Source organism: Rhinoraja longicauda, chromosome 5, assembly GCF_053455715.1.
Source record: "Rhinoraja longicauda isolate Sanriku21f chromosome 5, sRhiLon1.1, whole genome shotgun sequence".
Taxonomy (NCBI): domain Eukaryota; kingdom Metazoa; phylum Chordata; class Chondrichthyes; order Rajiformes; family Arhynchobatidae; genus Rhinoraja; species Rhinoraja longicauda.
The window spans coordinates 26,998,462-27,016,989 of record NC_135957.1 but is presented as its reverse complement, the minus strand read 5'-3'; the positions used below and the strand labels follow the sequence as shown (position 1 = coordinate 27,016,989).

At 42.7% G+C, this 18,528-nt stretch overlaps 1 protein-coding gene across 1 annotated transcript; it reads left to right on the top strand.

The window, feature by feature from the left end:
• Positions 1-237: 237 nt before the first annotated feature.
• On the top strand, positions 238-11,942 carry alkal2b (ALK and LTK ligand 2b). The gene is made up of 6 exons (XM_078400084.1): positions 238-512; positions 892-1,192; positions 2,844-2,900; positions 2,984-3,064; positions 4,650-4,726; positions 11,168-11,942. Exons 2-5 carry the CDS (start codon positions 934-936, stop codon positions 4,712-4,714), a joined length of 462 nt encoding a protein of 153 aa, XP_078256210.1. The 5' UTR covers positions 238-512; positions 892-933; the 3' UTR covers positions 4,715-4,726; positions 11,168-11,942.
• The last annotated feature ends 6,586 nt before the right edge of the window (positions 11,943-18,528 follow it).

Sequence of the window (18,528 nt, the reverse complement as noted above, 5' to 3'; positions counted from 1 at the left end):
GTGTAGATAGAAGGAGGGAGAAAAAAAAAGTTCCTGGTAACCACGCAGGCTTGTCAGTTAACGCCGGTCGCATCATCATCCGGCTGACGAAAATAATGCAATTCTAGGAGTGTCTGATCGGGAAGGATGAAATTTTCAAATAGCGTTAACACGTTTCCAATTAAAGATACGCCGGGGTAATCCGGTGGGACCGATTACGTCTGCAAATAGTCAGTAAAAGGCTGGGAAAGATCCAACGAAAGTTACTAAACAAAGGTTGCCAAGTGGAGTTTTATTGTTTACCACCCACCTCAAGTCGATAGCATTATATTGAACTACCACATGCATCATATACTATATAAGGGCCTGCGCTTGGAGGCACGGCTGAAATTGTGTGGTTTATGGAATTAAGTGCACACCGAGAAGAATATTCCATGTTTTGAGCAACAGTCCACCTTTTCTGCACGGTGGGAGGAAAAAACACACGATTTGCAAATCGGACCGGGATCCACCTGATCAACCCGTGCTTAAAGGTATGAGTTTTTTAATTTTCCTGAAATAGACACCTAGATTGTAAAAGATATCTTGACCAAAATTAAGCAAAAACAGAAACCGCTCATGTTATTTGTCTGAATGTGCGAGCTATCCCTCGGAAAAGCGACATCAGTGTATCATCATTGTAAATGTTTAGTGGGAGACACTCAATAATAAAATGCTCACAAGAGCACAACAGGCTCAGCTTTTGAATTGGGTTTTTTTTTACATAGTATCTTGAGCGATAGAAATTTTCATTTCCATTTCCGGAAAACCAATAACGAAAATGATGCATAATGATGAGTGGGATGGCATAGCCTTGCGGTTATTTAACGAAAGCTGTTAAAGATCATCATGTCGTTCTCTTTGCTCTTTCAGTATTTCCAGTCGAGGTTGGGAGGCTTTGATCTTTCGACAGAAATGAACCGACCGAGGATGCCGCTATTCCTTGGATTTATGCTTTTGATAATCAGAGCTGGATATTGCCAAGAAAAAGCAGATTTCGCGGAGTTACGGGACGACAAAACTCTCTTTAACTTGATATTGGAAATCATAAACCAGTTACAGAAGCACCAAGAGGAGAAGACTAATGATGTTATGTATTTTCCACAAGACGTTGACTACACCTTTGATCCTCAGGAACTCCCTGATTATGATGTCGCTCAGAAGGAGAAAGTTGGTAGGTGTTTCTGGTTTATTGGTTCAGTTGTTTCTTGAGTATGTGTGTGTGTGTGTGTGTTTTTTTTTTAAACGTTCTATTAAAGTTAGGACCGTGCATGATGGGCGATAATACATTTAATGTACATTACAGATTTTTTTCCAAATGTGTTCAATAGACAGATCCTAGGGGCGGGCTATTTTTGATCTCGGTACGCGCTCGGCAACCGTCTTGTGGTCCCGTGGGAATGCGAATGGTCATGGGTTGCTTAGAAGAGAGAGGCACAGCGTGCTGGAGTAACTCAACGGGTCAGGCAACGTCTCTGGAGAGAAGGAATAGGTGACGTTTCGAGAACAGTCCCTTCTTTAGACTTCAGACTTCAGACGACCCGAAACGTCACCTGCCCCTTTTCTCCAGAGATTCTGCCCGACCCGCTGAGTTACTCCAGTTTTTTGTGTCTATCTCCACGTTTTATGAATGGATTCTGACTTTGTCAGGGTGACATGAGGACGCAAGTCTTCTGGTTTCCTGGCGATTAGATCCGCACGCCGTAGCCTGTCTGCTAGAAGCGGGGAAGCGCCACAGCCCGTGAGCTGGTGCTTTTCGGACTGAAATCTCTCCCCGAATCATCATCAGTCCATTCCCTCCACAGATGCTGTGGAGTTCCTCCAGCACTTTGTTCTTTTTTTAACTCAAGATTCCAGCGTCTGCAAGTCTCTTGCTTTACGTTTATCAGGCAATGGGAGGATAAGTTCTTTTCCCCGGCTGTATTGAAATCTTTATAGATTTGTTCATCGGCCGAGAAGCAAAAGATGTCACATTATCATAATCTGAGCGTGACTCTTCCAAAATATCTTGAGGCAGTTAAGGTAGTGCTGCTGTATACCACGATTTTGTCTGCTTTGGGAAACTTTAGTTCTCGGGAGAGATTTGATAGGCTAGACTTATTCGGCCTGGAGCAAAGAACACTAGGGGATGAGCGAATAGAGTTATATAAAATGATGAGGCATAGATGGTGTCGGTAGGCAAGGGTGTGAAAAACAAGACAATAAGTTTAAGATGAGAGGAAGGAGTGTCAAAGGAGATTTAAAATATATATTTTTAAACGGAGATGGTTAACATCACGATTTCCCATGCAAGGGGAGGGGGGTGGCAGAATGAGAGACGGCCATTGTGTTCAAGATACCTTCAGGCAGGCATCTAAATGGCCACGGTAGAGGAGGAAACGGACATTGGTGTAGATGGTTGGTGTAGACAGGGTGGGTGCTGCGCAACTTTATGGCTTCCAATATATGAAGTCACACCTGACTTGAGGCACTGTTTTGAATCTCCTTAAACCAAACCCCATTCAGAATCCACCGCGATCACCGTCCTAATATCAGAAGAGAGGAAGGTGTCGCCTTTCTCTCTGTTTCCCCCGCCTGAGGAGTAATTGGTACAGATCCGATTCTTGGAATTGACAATGGTTAATGTCGATGTATTGTGAATCTATCCTTTTTCAGGACAAACTGGAAAATATCACTTCAGTTCACACCTGCAATGACACCCGCGCAAAACCTATAAAATATCTACCACCCCCGCAATGATTACGAAACAATTTTGTCGTGTTACTGTGAGCTGATGTGGCCATTAAGAATGTGCACATGATATATAATGTATCATTTTCCAACAGAAATAGTACCCAGAGATCTAAGGAGGATGAAGGACAAGTTTCTAAAACACTTAACAGGTAAGAACCCTTTCACATTCGCTGCGTGGTCTTCAGTGTGCTGACTATCGGCTGATTTTAATCGATTGCTGATGTTGTTTCAGGACCTCTTTACTTCAGCCCCAAATGCAACAAACACTTCTACCGGTTGTACCACAATACCAGGGATTGCACCATACCAGCCTGTAAGTGCACCGCCTTTCTTATCAGATCATTTGGGACTACATTTTATCATGAACGATTGTTTTGATCCAACATAGTGATTGTGTTTAGTTGTTGCTGCCGTTCCTGCGATATGCGTTGCACACCGAGACTGTTGGAAGTCTGAAACAGTCCTTCGGGTTCCCCATCTTTCGCCAGGTGCCCCATATTGGGGTGATGGGACCCACACTGCCAGATCTTTAATTCTGAACCACACCAAGTTTTCAAGAACATTTCTATCGAGTAGAAAGGTCTGACCCATTGAGTTTCTCCAGCACTTTATGTTCCACGTAAATATGTGGTTTTGGGGAGTTATTGTAGCTCCAATTAAGACAAATACTGTATTAGCTTAGGTATGCTTTTCTTGGCAGTTCCTGGAATAAGGGTGACACACAGCAGCGCAACTGTAGAGCTGTTACCTCCAGCTCCAGAGACATGAGGTCCTTCCTGATCCATCTCTGTGGAGTTTGCACGTTCTCCCTGTTTCCAGCTCCAGAGACATGGCTTTCTTCCGGGTGCTCCGGTTTCCTCCCACATTCCAAAGACGTACCGGTTTGTAGGTGAATTGGCCTCTGGAAATTGCTCCCAATGTGTAGTGAGATAACTAGTGTGAACGTGTGTTTAATGTATGGCGTGGATTCAGTGGGCCGAAGGGCATGTTTTCATGCCGTATCTCAAAACTAAACTGGAGTTTATTCCACTCTGGTACTGTGGCCCCCGAGGCGGTCGAATGAACCAAACTGCATATGGCAGACTCTTCCCCAGATGGTGCTTGATGAGGCGGCTCATGGTTAGCAGAATGGCGATTAAAGAGAACCGAATTACACTTCACGAGTCATTGCTTCCCTGACACCATTTTTGTTCATGATGCCGGTTTGGAGGGCCTCGGGGTTTGGGGGAAAGTGTGCCTTGCCTCGTGTGTGAACGCAAACGGGGTGGGGTCCAGGTGGGGATATTGTAACAGCAGCATTACGACTTCCTCTGTACTAGTTTCTGGTGCCACGATGCACCCACCGGTCTTGTCATATCCCACCATCACTCACTGAGCTCAATTGACAGAGGCCAATTAACCTACCAGTCCGGACTTCCCAGAGATGTTGCAGGAACCCAGAGCACCCGGGGGAAACCCACGCGGTCACAGAGAGAACTACAAACTCGACGCAGACAACCACGTGGGGTCGCGAGTAAACCCAGGTCGCTGGAGTTGTGAGGCGGCGGCTCCCATCAGCTGAGCCGAGCTCTACCGCCTTAAAATAATTTCAATGTAAACGATGCAGCATAGGAGAGAAGGTAATGTTGACGTGTTAACAGCACGGCCAGTTAGGAGTGTCGAAAAGTACAGCACAGGGACGTAGCTCACCAAACTCAACTAATCATCCGCAGTTCTTTGTTCCCCCATCTGCCTGGACTTGGTTTGATAGAAAATAGCCATTCATGTTTGTTTCATGACAATGAAGCAAATCTGATTCGGCGACTTATCAGAGTTCATAACGTGCGACCTCTGTGGAAAGGGGTGGGGGGATATGTTTTTTTACTTTGCTGATGGGTGACCACACTTTCTTACCGCAGATTATAAGCGATGTGCCAGGCTACTCACAAGATTGGCAGCCAACCCGATGTGTGTGAAAGGCTGAATTCGACAAATGGTTAGTGTTTATCCGCGTGAAGATCATGCTGAGACGAGCAGGGTGGGGAAGGGAAAATATACCATGTTGCCCGCCTGAGATTAGACAAAAGACAATAGTCAATAGGTGCAGGAGGAGGCCATTCGGCCCTTCGAGCCAGCACCGCCATTCAATGTGATCATGGGTGATCATTCACAATCAGTACCCCGTTCATGCCTTCTCCCCATATCCCCTGACTCCGCTATCATTAAGAGCTCTATCTAACTCTCTCTTGAAAGCATCCAGAGAACTGGCCTCCACTGCCTTCTGAGGCAGAGAATTCCGTCTTTGGGGATGGAGGGGAGAGACACGACCACTTATTCAGTCAGATTAATCTTACATCAGCTTACGGCCGATCACTCAGTATCGATTGACTTGTTCAATGTTGTACTTTAATTAGCACCATTCCAGACGTATGACATCAGTGAGACCAGTGCAACTTTCTGCTCGAGTCATTCCAGTTCATTCACTCACGGCAAGTCACCACAGAGGCACAATCAATGTACTTTTGTTTTTTTAAACGTATTTCCAAACATTTGTGAGTAACCGAACGTATATCACCGTGCTTCGGTTGATGTCACTATTTAAATTCCAACTGCACCGACATTATACTGAAAAATTACTGAAACGCAAAAATAAAATCAGTCATAGCGTCATACAGCATTGAAACAGGCTCTTGGGCTCAACTTGCCCACACCGACCACCATGTCCCTTCTACACTAGTCCCACCTGCCTGTGTTTGGTCCATATCCCTTTAAACCTAGGTAGACACAAAATGCTGGAGTAACTCAGCGGGCCAGGCAGCATCTCCGGAGAGAAGGAATGGGTGACGTTTCATGAAGTAGGGTCTCGACTCGAAACGTCACCCATTCCTTCTCTCTCGAGATGCTGCCTGTCCCGCTGAGTTACTCCTGCATTTTGTGTCTACCTTCGATTTAAACCAGCATCTGCAGTTATTTTCCTACTATCCCTCTAAACCTATCCTATCCATGCACCTGTATAAACGTTTCTCACACGTTGCCATAGTCCCTGCCTGAACTAGCCCTCCGGCAGCTCGTTCCACCCGCCACCTTTTGTGTGAAAATGTTACCCCTCAGGTTCTTACTAAACTTCTCTCCCCCAACCCCCTTAAACTCTCTCCCCCAACCCCCCCGCCCCCACCCCCACTACCCTTAAACCTATGCCATCTAGCTCTCGATGCCCCTACTCTGGGCGAGACTTTTCGTTTACCCGATCTATTTGGAAGGGTCCCGACCCGAAACCTCACCTGTCCATTCCCTCGCAGATGCTGCCAGACCCACTGAGTTACTCGTGCACTTTGTGATTTATTCAAGGTTCCCACATCCGCAGTTCCTTGTGTCTCCAAGTGCAGTCTTTGCCATCATAATGAGTTTCTGCTCTTTACAAGGCAGCAATAATTACCATGGCCACCATTCAATTAAAGATTGATAGCGATAGCAGCGTTTGACGCGCTCATCATTTTAGTTTTACAATCTATAGTTCAGCCCACGCACTTTGAAAGTGGAAAATCTAGCCTTGAACGTTTAAAAGGCGATTGACTGGATGTTGAACATCTTTTCTACTCACAGATTGGAGGGAGGCTCAATTCCATTCAGTATTCCGACGTATGAGCTAGATAAACGGGCATACATTGGGCGAGGAAACACTGCGCGCCGTTCACATTCACGCAAAATGACATTATTATCCATGACTTCCATTTTGGCACCTTCAGGCGATGGAGACAACATCATTATCGTCAGAGAACATAGAAAGAGAATCAGATTTTTAAAAAATAAATAAAACAGGGACACGCTGCCCACAATTTGTGTGCGAGTAGAAAAAAAACTCGGCCTTTTCCCTGCTCTATGGACCCAATCACAATGCACTCAACGAAGTTTGTTGTCTCTACCATCCTTGCAGATTATGAGAACAGATGCGACCTCTCAAATAACTCCTTATAATCTTCTACTATTTATGATACCTAAGTTTTTCCCAGCTGCTAAGGAAAACAGGTTGTCTTTCTTTATTCTATTTGGGATGCTCACAATTTTCTATTGCTGAGCTCACGTTGTACCCTCTGAGATATATTTTCTTTGAATGTAAACCCAGCCTACACAATCTTTCCTCATAGTTAGAATTTTCGAGGGGTGGCAAAATCCAGGTAAATCTTCTCTGCACCCTTTCCAGTGCAGTCATGCCTTTTCATACAATTAGTGACCTGGACTGGGTTAATGATTGTGGACGATCAGCCATGATCACAAGGAATGGCAGTGCTGGCTCGAAGGGCTGAATGGCCTCCTACTGCACCTATTTTCTATATTTCTATGTCTATGACTGTTTGCAGTAATAAGCTGTGGTCTAATGAGTGTTGTATACAGTATGTCCTCTTACATTTCATGCCTGGGCTAAGAAACAAAAGTATCCCATGTACTTTTTAACTGGCTGTGGAAGGAAATGGACAGATTATGTTTTGGGTCAGAACCCTTCTTCATTCATGTTTAACCACCTCAAGTTTAAAGATACAGCATGGAAACAGGCCCTTTGGCCCACTGATCCACACTGACCTTTTCACACACTAGTTCTGTGTTATCCCACTTTTCCATCCACATCCTACACACAAGGGCTGCAATTTACAGAAGTCATTTAACCTACAAACCCATATGGATGTGGATGGAAACTGGAGCATCTGAAGGAGCTCATAGGGAGAACGTGCAAACTACACACAGACAGCACCTGAGGTCAGGATTGAACCCGGGTGCCTGGTGTTGTGAGGCGGCATCTCTCCCACTGTGCCATCTTTTGTGCTACTGTGCCACCTTAATCTGTCTTGTTACCTTTAAGGATACCGTTAAGTTGCCATATAATCCAAGGTCCAATTGTTCTTTCATGCCATTTACTGTCATAGAGTCATACTGCTTTTTGGCCCAACTTGGCAATGCTGACCAATGTGTACCATCTAAGCTCGTCTAATTTGCCCATGCTTGGCCCTAAACCTTTCCTATCTACATACCTGTCCAAGAGTCTTTTAAATGCTGTAATAATATTTGCCTCAACTCTGGCAGCTCGTTCCATATACCCACCACCATCTAAGAGAAAAAGTTGCTTCTCACGTTCCTATCTTGCCTCTCTTAACTTAAACATTTGTGCTTTGGTTCTTAATTCCGCTACCCTGGGTAAAAGACATGTGCATTGACACTATCGATACCCAACATGATTTTATCCACCTCTGAGCCTCCTGCACTCCAAGATAAATTCCTAGATTCTCCAACCTCTCCCTGTAGCTCAGACCCTCGAGTGTTGGCAACATCCTCGCAAACCTTATCTACACTCTTTCCAGCTCCTTCCTATAATAAGATGACCAAAACGAAACACATTACTCCAAGAATGGCCTCACTGCACCAGGGGAGATCATATTCCCCATTTATTAATATTTTTGCATCTTTTAAGATGGGATTTCAACAGAGATTTTTGCATGCTGATTAGCCACGAGGTACTAGAAGACTGGAAGATAGCTCTTGTTGAAATAGGGCAGTAGGAATAAGCCTGAAATCTACAGGTCGGTGAGCCGTGAAATTACGAGAGCTTTAGTGGGATAGATGGTTAGTCTTTTTCCCAGAGCAGGAGAGTTTAAAACCGGAGGGCATGGGTTTATATTGAAAGGGGTGAAATTTAAAGATCTGAAGAGTAAGTTGATCACACAAAGGGTGGTGGTTATTTGGAATGAGCTGCCAGCAGATGTGGTAGAGGTGATATATTTACAATGTTTAAAAGGCATTAACTTAGACAGGTATTTAGAGTCAAAAGGATGAGTCTAAAGCAGGCAAATGGGATTAGCGTAGATAGACGTCATTGTCGGCACGGATGAGAGATGTGGTGCTCCAAAATGGTGATTTTATGATTCTGTCCAAATGCATAACCTTGCACTTCCCTGGATTAACTCTACATGCTGCCTTTCTGATCACATTACCAGACTATTTATATCTTCCTGCAGTCTAAAGTATGCTTCCTGTTGTCCAAATGGCGAACTTTGCATTATTTACAAACTTCTTAATCATGCTCATGACATTTAAGTATATAAATTACAAAATGCAGGTGACTATACACAACCTGGCAATAGCCTCCACACCATGAATTGCCAAACCATGAAAGGCCGTGAACCAAGTGCTGTTAAATGGGATTATTATAGATGGGTACTTGATGGTCACCATGAGCATAGTGAGCTAAAGCATTTGTTTCAGTTCCTTATGACTTCAGGAACGCTTTGTACAACACAATGGAAATCCAGCCATCCAGCAACTATTAGCATTTGTTTCTTCTCACTGAACCAATCTTTGATCCAATTTGACATTCTCCTAGGATCCTATAGGATTTTATTTTCTTGGTGTGATGGCCAGCTGGGACCTTCAAAGGTCTTGCTAAAATCAAATGCATCAAATGCAATCTTTTCTTTGACCCTTCTAGTTGCCTCCTCAAAACAAAAGATCATCTTGTCAGATAATGCCTTTCCATGACAAATCCATGTTTATTCTTCATTAGTTCATGTGATAGAAGAATCAGGCCATTCGGCCCATCGTCTACTCCACCATACAATCATGGCTGATCTATCTTTCCCTCTTAACCCCATTCTCTTGCCTTCTCCCCATAACCCCTAACACCTGATTATGCTCCCTGATAAATCTGTGCTTTTTTAAAATGATGATTCAGTGTCCCTGAGAATGGATTCTAATAACCTGCCACTGGTAGCTAAACTATTTGGCCTATAATGCTAAAAGTTCTCCAATCCTCTGACACCACTCTGGTGGCCAGGGTGGATTGAAAAATCATAGACAAACCCTCTGCAACGTTCTCCCCTTTTTTTCCTCAACAGCCTGGAATACATTTCATTTGGTTTAATACTGCTCCATTTTCATATCTTTTCTATCCACTTATTGTCCTCAACTATAATGTCAACATCAATTCTCTCATTCTGAAAACAGCTACACGGTATTTGTTACAAACGTCCTTCTGTCCAATTTAAGTCTTTAAAGACAAATCCAAGATGGCCCCTCCTCTTGTATGACTCACTATAGATAAGCAAAAAAAATGTTCTCGTGAATGCAATTTAGGAATTCTGACTGCTCCAAACATGTAGAAATACACATAGTAATTTTTCATAAGGTACACAGTGGAGTGGGTGAGATTTACCAGGATGTTGTAGAGAAGTAAAGTATTAGGAAAGACTAGATAGGCTGGATCTGCCTTCCTTGGAGCTAAGGAGGTAATACAAATGGTGAGGGGAATAGATACGGTGCTTAGAAAGAAGATAGTTAAAGTCAGGGGGCATAGGGTTAAGGTGAGGAATAAAAGGGAATCTGAGGTAGATTTTTTTCACTAGAGGATGGTTACAAACCACTGCCTTAGAAGATGGTGGAGGCAGGTACCTCCACACAATGAATTGCCAAAGCATAGAGGGCTCTAGACCAAGTGCTGTTAAATGGGACTATTATAGAAGGGTACTTGATGTCATGTACATTGATGTCATGTACACCATGGACATTGAAGCTGATGTATTTGTTTCAGTGTCTTATGACATGAGGACTCTCAAACACTTTGTACAACATAGCGTGGAAGTAAATTCTTTCCATGATCGATAAATTAATGTTTTAAGGCAAAACTATATAAGAAGATATAAGATACATATAATAATCATTTAATTCCAATTATAATGATCGTGGTTTGCATCACACAAAATTACGTATAGAATTGTCCAATTTATTACACATAATTCTTACTGTGCTATCTCCTTCAAATGAGAGGCTACAGTGTATTTGATCAACGTTTTGGCTATAATTACATTAGTTCAATGAGAAAGGCAGTTCAGTGATAGCAAACAGAATTGTGATGCAGAAGTAAGATGCAGAAATAGTGTATTCAAATAACCTGTTTTTTTAAGTTACAATATACGGACTGGAATTGCGTATGAAATCTTGAACATGCACTTTGTGTTGGAACTTACTATGTGAAATAGTAGCTGCCCAATTTGTGGCGCATGGGGAAACTATCAATCGAGCCACGCACAACACTAAGTGGAGTTCACAGCAACAGTAGACGTCTGACCACATGGCTGGTCAATCTCTTATTTCAATCTATTCTATGAAAGTGAGTCCTGATATAAAGCTTTACTGAAAAATAGATTGAATTACTCACCATATAATCGATTAAATGGTGAAAGATACAAGAATTAGATGCCATTTTCACAATATAAATTGCATCAAGAAAGACCTGCCCACTTGAGCTAACAGATAAATTTAAGCCATGAAGCCTAATTAAGGTTTTTAATGTTTCCTGCTTAAACATGCCAAATGCTTCATGCCCATTTAAAAAATAACTTGTTACTTTCTTAAACCCCTTAAGAGTACAAAATGCAACAATCTTGTTTTGCAGGTGACAACAATGAATTCAAATATCCCCAGAACCAAGAAAAGTGCCTTGGAAAACAACAGGGAAACAAATAGATCTCAATACCTTTATAACATATTCCATTGTGAACAAAGATTTATTTTTGCAAACAGATGGATTACTTCCATAAACTCCTCAATGTGCATTTTGTATGTTGGTCAACATTGTTTCTGTAATTCTGTACATTCATATAAATAACTGTCTATGTTACAAAGGCTTAATGTTTAAGAAAATAATATAATTTCACTGTTTTTGCTGCCGAAATTGCACATATGCTTTCTTGTTCAACAAATATTTGGAACGTTAATTTGTATTAAACAGAGACTCTCAGATACTGTTCAAGCCAAAGCTACTGTATCCTAAATTTACTGCAGGATTTTTCTTCTTGCTTCAGAGTACCGGCTATCTCTTTTTGTCATATGTAATGCTATTGCAATTAAAAACCATTTGCCACATTATAACATAGTAACTGTCGATATGAGAATGTTTAAGGTCACCCTGTAGACTGGGAGTTAAATTATGATTTGCATGACATTTTCTTGTCTTTTCAAAATTTAATACCTTAAAACAATACAGTTAGGCTAGTACTATGTTTGTTATGGTTTCCATTTTCTGAACTGAAAAGAGGCTTGTCAGCAATTATCTTTTGCCTAACATAGTGGAGTGTCATTTGTACCAAAATATACAAGCTAATGTCATTAGTCACTGTACATTAAGATTTATAAACATTCCAACTAACATGTGCAATATGTATATATTGTAAAGACTTGAATATATATCAGTTATAAAATAAAGTGTTTGGTATTTGGCACAGACAGGACTGAGTGCCTTTTGTATACATTCCCAGGTTGTTACTACATTGTTTCATGCCATGATTCACAATAGAAGATATCTACATTTCTAAACTTCAGACATGGTTTACCTAAACCAATGTAACTTTTGTCTTCTAAGTCAAATAAATGGAAATGCACAGTAATCCGGGGGCAATATAAAAAAAATATAGCCATTATCATTTTGTTTAAAGTTAGGCTGAATATATTTTCAAGTATGACTAGACCAAGTGGACCCATTGGGCCCAAACCACTCCTGCATTATTGCAGCACCCTCTCCTCCCCCACTCCCCCCTTTCCCACTCCCCCCTCCCCTCTACACCCTCCCCTCCCTCCTCCCCCCCCCTTGGGTTGCCTCCTGCATTGGTGTAGCACCCTCTCCTCCCCCACTCCCGCCTCCTCTCTCCCACCCACAATGCCCCCTCCCCTCTCCCCTCCCCCTCCCCTCTCCACCTCCACCCCACCTCCTCTCCTCCCTCCCCCTCCCTCCCGGGAACAACCCATGGTTGCCATAGCAACCCGCCTCCCGGCCGGGGCGGTCTCCATTAGTGGAGCGGGGGTGGGGGAAGAGTCCTGTCCCAGAAATTGCATCCCCCAGGTTTATTGACAGGGAACTGAAGAGCTTTGTACACCGTACCACTCCCAGGAGAGAAGCAATGTGCACAAAAGACCAGGCAGACCCCATCAAGTTACCTTCTGTGATACTGCCAGTTAGTTGCAAGAAAGAAGCAATATTCCCACACTGCTAACCAGTGTCACACAACATATCATTACCTCACAAGATAGATCAAGGTGTGTTCTCACAACTTAAAACTTAATCACATTTGCATCTAAGATTGGCTCAAAGTGCTGGAGCAACTCAGCGGGTCAGGCAGCATTTCTGGAGAAAAGGAACAGGTGACGTTTCGGGTTGGGACCCCTCTTCATATTTGAAACATCACCTGTTCCATTTTTCCAGAGATGTTGCCTGAACTGTTGAGTTGCCCCAGCACTTTGTGTTATCTTTAGTATAAACCAACACCCGCAGTTCCTTCCTTCACATTTACATCTACTGCCTTCATTTCTATTCACACTCTTATCACTTCTCAACATCAATGTGAAGTACTTGAGGTCTCGACCCGAAACGTCACCCATTCCTTCTCTCCCGAGATGCTGCCTGACCTGCTGAGTTACTCCAGCATTTTGTGAATAAATACTTAAAATTGAAACAAGAAATAAGGAAGGCTAAAATAGGTCATGAAATGCCTGTGGAATGTAGGATTTAGGGAAACCCCAAGGCATTTTATACATATATTAATAGTAGGGGAGTAACTGGGGAAAGGGTAGATCCACTCAAGGAACAAAGGAAGACTAGAGAAAATTGGCGAGTTCCTCAATGTGTATTTCACATCAGGATTTACCAAGGGGAAGAGCATGGATGATGCTGAGGTTAGAGAGCGATATGTTACTACTGTATAGATGTAGGGAGGTCATGTTACAGTTATGTAAGACGTTGGTGAGGCCACATTTACAGTATTGTGTTCCGGTTTGGTCACCATGTCATAGAAAAGATGTCAAGCTGGAAAAGGTGCAGAGGAGATTTACCAGAATGGTACCAGGACTCGAGTGCCTGAGCTACAGGGAGAGGTTGAGCACAAGTTCACTAGTTATAGTAGAGTCCACACCGCCATTCAATCATGGCTGATCTCTGCCTCCGAATCCCATTTTCCTGCCTTCTCCCCATAACCCTTAACATGCGTTCTTATCAAGAATTTGTCTATCTCTGCCTTAAAAATATCCACTGACTTGGCCCCTACAGCCCTCTGTAGGGCTCTGTAGCCCTCAATGAGCAGGCTAGGGCACTATTTCGTGGAGTGCAGGAAGATGAGGGGTGATGTTATAGAGGTGTACAAAATCATGAGGAATAGATTGAGTAAACACACAGAATATTTTGCCCAGAATAGGGGAATTGAAATCCCCAAGGACATTGGTTTAAGGTGAGGGTGGAAAGATTTAATAGGAAAGTGAACAGTAACTTTTTTGCACAAAGACTGGTGGGTGTATGGAATGAGCTGCCGGTGGAGGTGGTTGAAGCAGGGACTATTGCAAAATGTAAGAAACATTTAGACAGGTACATGGAAACAATAAGTTTAGACGGATATAGGCCAAACGCAGGCAGATGGGACGAATGTAGATGGGGCATGTCCGTTGGCATGGGCAAATTGTGCCAAAAGGCTTGTTTCCATGCTGAATGACTATTATTTTATGACTCTAATTCAATGTTCATACTGTTGGTTTGTAATTTAGTCAAGTGAAATATGAGGTGCTGTTCCTCCAGTTTCCCTGTCTAGGAAGGAGGCCCAGGATATAAAGGTTATTAAGGGAATGGAAGGGGAGTTAAAATAGTTAGCAAACCGGGGGATCCAGCTGGATTCTTGTTATCTTGTTATTCTTGTTAATTTCTTGTTGTAGATAGATGTACAAGAAGAATGCATGGAAAACAATCCATGTTGGACATAAATTTGATCAGTGAAGCATGTCCAGGAAATGCATGACCTGATTTTATTTGCATTCTTGTACTGTTTGTCACAACATTGACAGCAGATGATTTGTTGTATATTTGGAGCAAATGATGCATAAATAATTTCAAACGGAATGGGAACCAAATTATTAAGAGTATTGCTGGCAGCCATGGAAAGTGAGTCCCAAGGCTGTGGGAGGCTTGTGATATACGTGGAGCACAAATGTGACCATTTAACAGTGTCATGGATAGTCATCAGCTTATTTTCCACGTGTTTACAAACAGGTTTTGAACAATTAATCAGTCACCAACAGGCAGCTCCTGCTTAACCAACTGGAGTTAAAAAATGAGCTTCCAAAACTGTGTTGCCACACTGAGCACATTGAAACACAGCACCATTCTTCTTTAAATTAATCTGTAGAAGTAATCTGAAGAAAACTTCGTCCAAAGCTGTTAAACATTCTGAAGGCAGTGAAGGCCAATTCTCTGGATGCTTTCAAGAGAGAGCTAGATAGAGCTCTTAAAGATAGTATGGGGAGAAGGTAGGAACGGGGTACTGATTGAGAATGATCATCCATGATCAAATTGAATGGTGGTGCTGGCTCGAAGGACCGAATGGCCTACTCCTGCACGTATTGTCAATTGTCTCCCCAAATTTCCCTTATTGATGACAATCTCCGAATCTGAGAGCAGCTTATTGACAGTCATGGATAGTAGAGGCATACAGAATGGAAATGGGCACGACCATGCAGCTCATGCCAACCAAAATGCCAATCTATGCTAATCCCATTAGCCTGCATTTGGCCCAAGTCCATCTGAACCTTTTCAACCCATATACCTGTCCAAATGTTTTTGTAAATGTTGTAATTGTACCTGCCTCCTCTGCCTAAATGGGAATGGTGGATGCCTGGAACATGCTTCCAGGGATGCTGGCGGAGGCAGATACCAAAGTGGCATTTAAGAGGCTTTATGATAGGTACATGGATTTGGATGAAGTGGAGGGATATGGATCATGTGCAGGCAGGGGAAATTAATTTAACTTGCATCATGTTAGGCGTGGACATTGTGGGTGGTAATGCCTGTTCCTGTGTTGTACTCCTCTATTTTCTATGTATCTCATCTGGTAGCTCATTCCATGTACCGAAGTCGCCATTCAAGTCACTTTAAAAATGTTCCCCTTTCTCCTAAAACCTATGGCCTCTAGTTTTAGACACTCTTACCATGAAAAAAAGGCTGTGCCGATCTATGTATCTATGCCCCTCATGTTATTAACCTTTATAAGGTCATCTAACAGCTTTGCCCTCTTCCTAATAGGACCCTTCACATATTGCCTGAGGATACATTCCTGAATATATTTGCCAAATTCCACCCCGTCTAAGCCTTTTAGAGTCATAGAGTCATAGTGATACAGTGTGGAAACAGGCCCTTTGGCCCAACTTGCTCACACGGGCAACATGTCCCAGCTACACTAGTCCCACCTGCCTGCGCTTGAGCCATATCCCTCCAAACCTGTCCTATCCATGTACCTGTCTGTTTCTTAAAAGTTGGGATAGTTCCTGCCTCAACTACCTCCTCTGGCAGCTTGTTCCATACACCCACCACCCTTTGTGTGATAAAGTAACCCCTCAGAGTCCTATTCAATTTTTTCCCCGTCACCTTGAACCTATATCCTCTGGTCCGCGATTCCCCTACTCTGGGCAAGAGACTCTGTGCATCTACCCGATCTATTCATCTCATGGTTTTATACACCTCTATAAGATCATCTTTCTGTACTCCAAGCAATAGAGACCCAGCCTATTCAACCTCTCCCTATAGCTCACACCCTCTAGTCCTGGCAACATCCTCGTAAATCTTTTCTGAACCCTTTTAAGCTTGACAAAATCTTTCCGATAACATGGTGCCCAGAACTGAACACAATATTCTAAATGCTGTCTCACCAATGTCTTATACAACTGCTACATGACCTCCCAACGTCTTTTCACAATACTCTGACTGATGAAGGCCTTTTTGACTACCTTATCTACCTGTGACTCGATCTTCGAGGAACCATGCAACTTGCACTTTGACGGTCCCATTCCATATTGGGAAAGTTAAAAGTTTTTTCTATGTGCCTATGATGCGGCTGCAAGCAAGATTTTCCTTGTACCTGTTCCTCAACGTACTTGAGCATACAATAATAAACTTGATTTGACATGACTTGTGGACTTGAAACGTGAGAATATAATCCAACATTTACTTCCTGTGCCGGCAGAGAGCTACCATGTTGCTGATGCCATCTTTCAAATAAAACATTTGAAATTAAATACTTTATATTTTCTCAGCGGAACAATAACAATCTCAGCTTCTTGATTACTTTTATTTCCAAACTACATTAAAACAAATTAATTAATCAGGTGCCTCGATGCCAAGAGTCATACAGCATGGAAACAGGCACTTTGGGCCAACGCATCATGCCAAGGCCCAGCTAGGCTAGTCCCATTTGCAGTCATTTGGTCCATTCCTCTCAACCTTTCCTATCCATATACCTGTCCAATTGTCTTTTGCATGTTGTTACTGTACCTGCATCAACTACCTTCTGAGACAGCTCATTCCAAACACCCATCACCCTGTGAGTGAAAACATTGTCATTCAGGTTCCTATTATATCTTTCCCTTCTCACCTTAAACCTCTGAACTCTGGTTCTTGATTCCACTACTCTGTGCATACGCCCAGTTTGTTAGATATAGCATGCAGTGTTCTGTTCTCTCTGAGCAATGAACCACATGTCATGACACAAAATGCTAGAGTAACTCAGTGGGCCAGGCAGCATCTCTGGAGAACATGGAGATCTTCAGTCTGAAGGGTAATGACCCAAAACATAATTTATCCATGTTATCCAGCTACACAATGCTAAAGAACATGTTAACAGTATAAGATGTTAAATCACCATATGCAAGTTTTTATTTCTTTAATGAAATACTAATTACTTCTTCCAAACTTGTAGCTGTCAAGATTCAATTCCTAGAAATTTAAATTGAGTAATCTAATGCTGATAAAAGTAATATGATTTTTCAAGTTATTAGTCAAAAATAAACAGGTAGAAAGAGTATAGAGGCCTATTGTCAAGACTTAACTTGAATTATTGCACGCAATTTGTTGTACCCAAACCCATTACTGTAACGCACAGTGGTGGTTGACACTGAATTGTTTATTTAATTTATATTTTTCCAGTTGAATAAAATGAAACAAGTAAATAAGATAATTCAACTTCCATATTGATTTGTCTTTCATCATAATAAAAATACATATGCAGGAATAATATATTGGAATCTGTGACTTTAGTGTTAAGTCCAGCTTGATATGCTCAATTATTGCATGGGTGTACAGATGCTGCATAATGTATGGAGGTACCAGTCTACACAGACATTTTCAACTGATCCTTGCAAACCTGCACTGACCCTGCCTGTTTAAAAGTCTCCATTATTGTTCCCGTATCCAAAAAGCCAAGGATTACTGGTCTTAATGACTACAGGCCTGTCGCACTGACCTCTGTAATTATGAAGACCCTTGAAAGACTTGTGCTGGCCCACCTGGAAAATATCACAAACCCCCTGCTGGACCACCTGCAGTTTGCATACTGGGCCAATAGATCAGTAGATGACACAGTCAACCTAGGCCTGCACTTCATCCTCCAGCACCGAGACTGCCAGGGGACCTATGCAAGGATTTTGTTTGTGGATTTTAGCTCTGCATTCAACGCTATTGTGCCAGAGCTACTACACTCCAAACTCTCCCAGTTGACTGTGCCTGAACCCCTCTGTCAATGGATCACCAACTTCCTGACTGACAGGAAGCAGCATGTGAGGCTGGGAAAGCACATCTCGGACCCGCTGACCCTCAGCATAGGAGCACCACAAGGCTGCGTACTCTCCCCTCTCCTTTACTCTCTCTACACCAACAACTGCACCTCCACAGACTCCTCTGTCAAGCTTCTCAAGTTTGCGGCCGACATAACCCTGATTGGGCTGATCCAGGAT

What these genes read in the sequence shown, in the direction of transcription:
- alkal2b (XM_078400084.1), top strand. Translation starts at nt 934, where the DNA reads ATGAACCGACCGAGGATGCCGCTATTCCTTGGATTTATGCTTTTGATA. An exon ending in CGCTCAGAAGGAGAAAGTTG is followed by an intron (nt 1,193 to 2,843) that starts GTAGGTGTTTCT and finishes ATTTTCCAACAG; the next exon opens with AAATAGTACCCAGAGATCTA. An exon ending in GTTTCTAAAACACTTAACAG is followed by an intron (nt 2,901 to 2,983) that starts GTAAGAACCCTT and finishes ATGTTGTTTCAG; the next exon opens with GACCTCTTTACTTCAGCCCC.